Source organism: Tachysurus vachellii, chromosome 2 (assembly GCF_030014155.1).
Source record: "Tachysurus vachellii isolate PV-2020 chromosome 2, HZAU_Pvac_v1, whole genome shotgun sequence".
NCBI classification, from domain to species: domain Eukaryota; kingdom Metazoa; phylum Chordata; class Actinopteri; order Siluriformes; family Bagridae; genus Tachysurus; species Tachysurus vachellii.
In genome coordinates, this window is record NC_083461.1 from 38,550,961 (window position 1) to 38,555,960 (window position 5,000).

Below are 5,000 nucleotides of genomic sequence, written 5' to 3' on the forward strand. Positions count from 1 at the left end.
ACACAGAGGCATGGTCACCTGTTTAAAGGAAGGGTGGACCTCGTTTCGTTTTTCTTCCATTACATCTGACACAAAGCTCTCATTGAGAAGTGTGTGTGTGTGTGTCACATCATGCAGTGTGCACTCTGGCAATCTGGCATTTGTTTGGCATTAAACGTCATTAAGTTGGTCTCGGGTGTGTGTGTGTGTGTGTGTGTGTGTGTGTTTGATATTAAAGCAGCATGTTGCTTATAGCTGTAGCCTAAACCTCTGAGTGTTTTTAATGCACTTAGCATTCCTTTTCTGGACAAGACTCGACAAGACCCAGCTACACCCTCTTGCTCTCTCTCTCTCGCTCTCTCTCTCTCTCGCTCTCTCTCATTTGCTTTCTCTCTCTCTTTCCATCAGGTTTCTACTTTTTCTACCCACAATGCCTGGCACAATGAGACTCCCTGCTCATAGTGGTTCAGTAGGATTTAGCCTTCTCTTCATCTCTAGATATAGAGAGCGATGCAGCGGCGCTTTAATCCCTTGACCGTGTCCGGCCGCTTCACCTCTCCAGTTTACCGTCTCCGTGTCCAAACGGCAGACAGTAAAACCACACTCGCGGCTCCTTCAGGCTCGAAAAGCTGGAATATTTTAGGTTTTTCTTGAGGCTGATAGTAGACAAAGAGCCTGACGAGACTTTTGTGAGATTAAATAGTTTAACTGGAACTCGTAAATTGTTTCTATAGCAACCATAAAGCCAATCAGACGGAGCAGGTTCACAAACGAATTAACGAATTCTGCAGCAATGCGGTGCGTGTATATAATACGTTAATGTACATGCACTCGGTCCCAGCACTCCTCTGTATTCAGGAAATGTTTAACCTTTTTTTCTGGGGCTTCGATCATTGATCTGTAAAAATAAATAAATAAATAAATAAAAGGCTGGAAAATCACCACACGATGGAGAGTTAATGGACGTCTTCGAAACCGTGACCTTCGTTGTGCTTTGGGATGTTTATATTGACGGATTAAATGGAACGGAAAAGCATTTGTTCTCTCTGTCTCTCTCTCTCACACACACACACACGTACGTGTTGGTTTTAATTATTTCCACTGGACACTTCTGCTTCCTGTGTTAGATTTAACTCTTCTGAGAATAGCAGCCAGTTCCTCACTTCAGCTCAAATGTTTATGTACGTAATAAAATACTTCTCTTTAAGTTGTCTTTTGTTTTTGTTAAATCATGGCTTGTATTTTTCTTTCAGGTCCCGGAGATCATCAGCACCTTAAGGCAGGCCAGTAAAAGCTCCGCCCGGCAGGTGGACACGCCTACCGGCGCCCAGCCTGGCGACTCTCACCAAGACAACGGTCGCCAGGACAACCACGAAACGGTGACGGCCTTCACCAAAAGGTTCGAGGTGCTGTTCTGCGGTCGTGCGGTGGTGGCCAAGAAGAACGCTCCACCCGCGCTGATAGACGAGTGCATCGAGAAGTTCAGCCGAGCGAACGCCACCAGCTCCCTGACCGCCGGGCTCAGGAGAGCCTTCTCCCTCACGCAGGTCAGCGCTGTTAGAGGAAAATAACCTTGCGCTTTATTCCTCTTATCCCTCGCTTCTTCTATCGAATAAGCGTCATAAGAGAAAAGAACACCTTGTGTTCGAGAGAAACCTCGAAGCTTAGAAGTGATCGTTAGCGCTAATGCCGGAGACTCCTCCCTCACTGTAGCAACCGGTCCGAGATAAGGATAAGGGTTTACGTATAAAATAAAAAAAAAACAACAATTTTTTACCGTTAGAATAAAAGCAAACACGAAACATCACGGTAGAATTATTTTTATTAATACTGTTTATTAGACCATTAAAGGGAACATTCTTACGCTTGTCCTTTGAGTTGCAGGTGATAAACGGAGCGAACGACGGAGCGGATGGAGGAGGGAAGAGGACGCTGTTTTTCCGGAAAGATCCGAGCTTCCCGTCTCTGCAGGCCCTGGATGAGAACGGTCTCTCGCCTGAGCTGCATCGGCGATCGGCGCACGGAGCCACAGGAGTCCAGCCAACCAGCCTGCAGGAGAACAGGACCATGTTATTTATGGTACACACACACACACACACACACACACACACACGCTTACAGAAAACCTGAGCCTGTACACAATAACCATCTTTAACAGATATACAATTTATCCACATTCCCTCTGGACTCTTGTACAATATTTTAGTTGTTCAGTGAGTTGTAGAGTAAATAAAACTCATGGCTTTTTTTTATTTAGATTTGTTATAACTGTATATTATTTACATTTTCCTTTCATTTACCCGAAAATACCAAAAGCGAACAGCCGATAAAGAAGCGGCGTAGCAGTGACTGCGTCGTATAGTGATGGTCGTGGACCTTCTGAGTCTCTTCTGCTGTTGGTTAAGTGTCTGTAAATCCCACAGAGACGATAAAATCACATTAAATAACAAACCAGCTTGAACAAAGGTCACACACACACGGTAAAGCTGAATCAGGCATATGGGAGTGTGTGTTAATCCTGAATGTGTTTACTTATTGTGTGTGTGTGTGTGTGTGTGTGTGTGTGTGTGTGTGTGTGTGTGTGTGTGTAAAACTCTTGTGTTCTTGGTCACGGTTGTTATTTTCCTGTAAAGATATTTAGTTACTTTCTTTAGCTCCTCCCACCATTTTGTTCCACTTTAATGGGAAGCTGGCAGCATTACACACACACACACACACACCATGAGAATATGATAAATATGATAAACTAATGTAACACTGACAAATTCCCAGAGATCCTGGAAATACAGCCTCAACAATATTAGAGAGAGACTGGAACAACAACACACACATTCAGCTGTGGTCTCACCTCAGTGAGGAAAAATACATAGCTAGTGAAACCACACAGATGCATGTTCACACACACACACACACACACACACACACACACACACACTGGCCTGTTTCACTAGAGTTTCACTGAATGGTTGATAGTTTGTCTGTGATAACTATCAAAGCTGTCAAAGCCAGTGCAAGTGTGAGCAACCCATAATGAAATTAACATTCTCTCTCTCTCTCACACACACACACACACACACACACACACACACATTCACTTTTATGTCTTTTTTTTTTTTTTGTAGATCGGACACTCTCAGATCTTCCTAGTGAGTCCTGACAGTAAAAAAGTTGCCATCGAGAAGAGCTTCAGGGAAATCTCCTTCTGCTCACAGGTCCCACACACGCATAAAAATATGACCATGTCTGATATATTTTAATGACTTAAATTATTCAAATATTCTAGATATATTAGATCTCCGTAAGAGGCGTGGCCTCGGTGCTTGTCAGTCCCAGAGAAGTAGGCGTGGTCTCAGGATCATCTCTGCAGGAGCTCGCAGGAGCATCTCTGTATAATAATTTTAGTGCAGGTTTTATTACGTTGTTTAAACCGTGTGTGTGTGTGTGTGTGTGTGCGTGCGCAGGGGATAAGGCATGTGGATCATTTCGGATTTATCTGTAGAGAGTCGGACGAGGGCGGGAGCTGCCAGTTCGTGTGTTACGTGTTCCAGTGTACAGATGAAGCTCTGGTGAGGATTCGTCAAAGACCCGAGAGACAAATAAATATAAAATTAATTCCGATGACCAGCGTGAGGGGATTAGGATGTGTGATTGTTTGACTTTCTTTTCAAACAGGTGGATGAGATCATGCTGACTCTGAAGCAGGCGTTCTCTGTGGCCGCACTGCAGAAGAGCACGAGGACCCAGAGCATGCAATGTGACTCCTGCCCCATGCAGCAGCTGCACCGACTCTGTGAACACCTCGAGGGTCAGAACAACGTTACACACTACAACGTTAACTACATTAAACCCAACCAAATCAAATGCTCCTTCAAACGATGTGTGTGCATGCGTGTGTGTGTGTGTGTGTAGGTCTCAGTGCGTCCAAGGCGAAGCTGGAGTTGCAGAAGCATGTGGCTTTACTGGATAATCAGGAGCAGGCGTGTGTGTTTGAGACGACCCTGGTGGGTATGACACCCCGTTATAATACTAATACGTCACATCAGTACCTCCTGACCCTTATAGTTAGTGTTTTTGTCCTGTTTGTGGTCCGATCACACGATGGACCGAGTGATTCGTTGTATTTCTGCTTTTCCTCTTTAACGTTTAAAGTTTCTTTCAGTTTCTTATTACAAGCGTGTTCAGGTGACTATGTTCTACTGGTCTGGAGGTAAAAAGCGAAAGTGTGTGTGTATGTGTGTGTATGTGTGTGTGTGAGAGAGAGAGAGATACAGAAACCTGTTACACCACTTTTCTCGCTGCTCGAATCTCTTCTGATCGTCAATCTACCTCCAGATTTCTGTACAGACTTTATTTCACCCCCAGGGTTTTAAAGCACTCAGTCTTGTGGTAAACACTGCACTCTGCCACACACTATTTGCAGTGTTTGCTATTTTATGCTAAAGGATTTCCTGAACTGGTCCTGAGAAACGCTGGAGCTGTGAGAAACACAGTAAAAGCTGGAGAGTGGCGACGCCTAGTGGCCGTTTATATGTATGCAGTTCTGTCCGGTTATGGTTAAATCATAAAAAGTCACCTTTTGAAAAGGTATTTCCAGTAAAACTGTAATGAAGGTGCGTTAAGAAAAGAGAAGCGTATATGGACAATAATATAAAACATATTTATAATAAAATATGAAGAGTGTGTGTGTGTGTGTGTGTGTGTGTGGGTGTAGAAAGCCAGACCGAAGTCGGACCAGGAGGAAAACGAGCTGGTGGTATCATGTTTAAGGCGACTTTATGAAGAGAGACAGAAGCAACACACACACACAGACATTGCACAGACAAAACAGGTACACACTTACACACACACACACACACACACACACACACACCATGTTTACTGTCATGACCAGTTATTTAAAAGAAGTAACTTCCTCAAGCAGAGTGAGATCTGTTTTGGTTGTGTCAGTTTTTGACGCGTGTGTGTGTGTGTGTGTTAGGAAGCTCCAGCGGTGTGTGACGAGACGTCTCCAGTTCCCGAAG

General features: G+C 44.2%; 1 protein-coding gene across 5 annotated transcripts in view; it reads left to right on the forward strand.

The window, feature by feature from the left end:
* Window positions 1-5,000, forward strand: part of tbc1d1 (TBC1 (tre-2/USP6, BUB2, cdc16) domain family, member 1) — a 50,828-nt gene that overhangs the window by 18,955 nt on the left and 26,873 nt on the right. For 4 of the 5 annotated variants that reach the window (XM_060864621.1, XM_060864622.1, XM_060864623.1 and 1 more), the window contains 8 exons: window positions 1,233-1,526; window positions 1,864-2,058; window positions 3,102-3,191; window positions 3,441-3,545; window positions 3,652-3,784; window positions 3,889-3,980; window positions 4,691-4,807; window positions 4,958-5,000. The exon at window positions 4,958-5,000 is cut by the window's right edge and continues 89 nt beyond it. In XM_060864621.1, the coding sequence (XP_060720604.1) occupies window positions 1,233-1,526; window positions 1,864-2,058; window positions 3,102-3,191; window positions 3,441-3,545; window positions 3,652-3,784; window positions 3,889-3,980; window positions 4,691-4,807; window positions 4,958-5,000 (1,069 nt within the window). Of the gene's footprint in view, window positions 1-1,232; window positions 1,527-1,863; window positions 2,059-3,101; window positions 3,192-3,440; window positions 3,546-3,651; window positions 3,785-3,888; window positions 3,985-4,690; window positions 4,808-4,957 lie in introns of those variants that run through there. The other variant, XM_060864625.1, reaches the window with a different exon arrangement.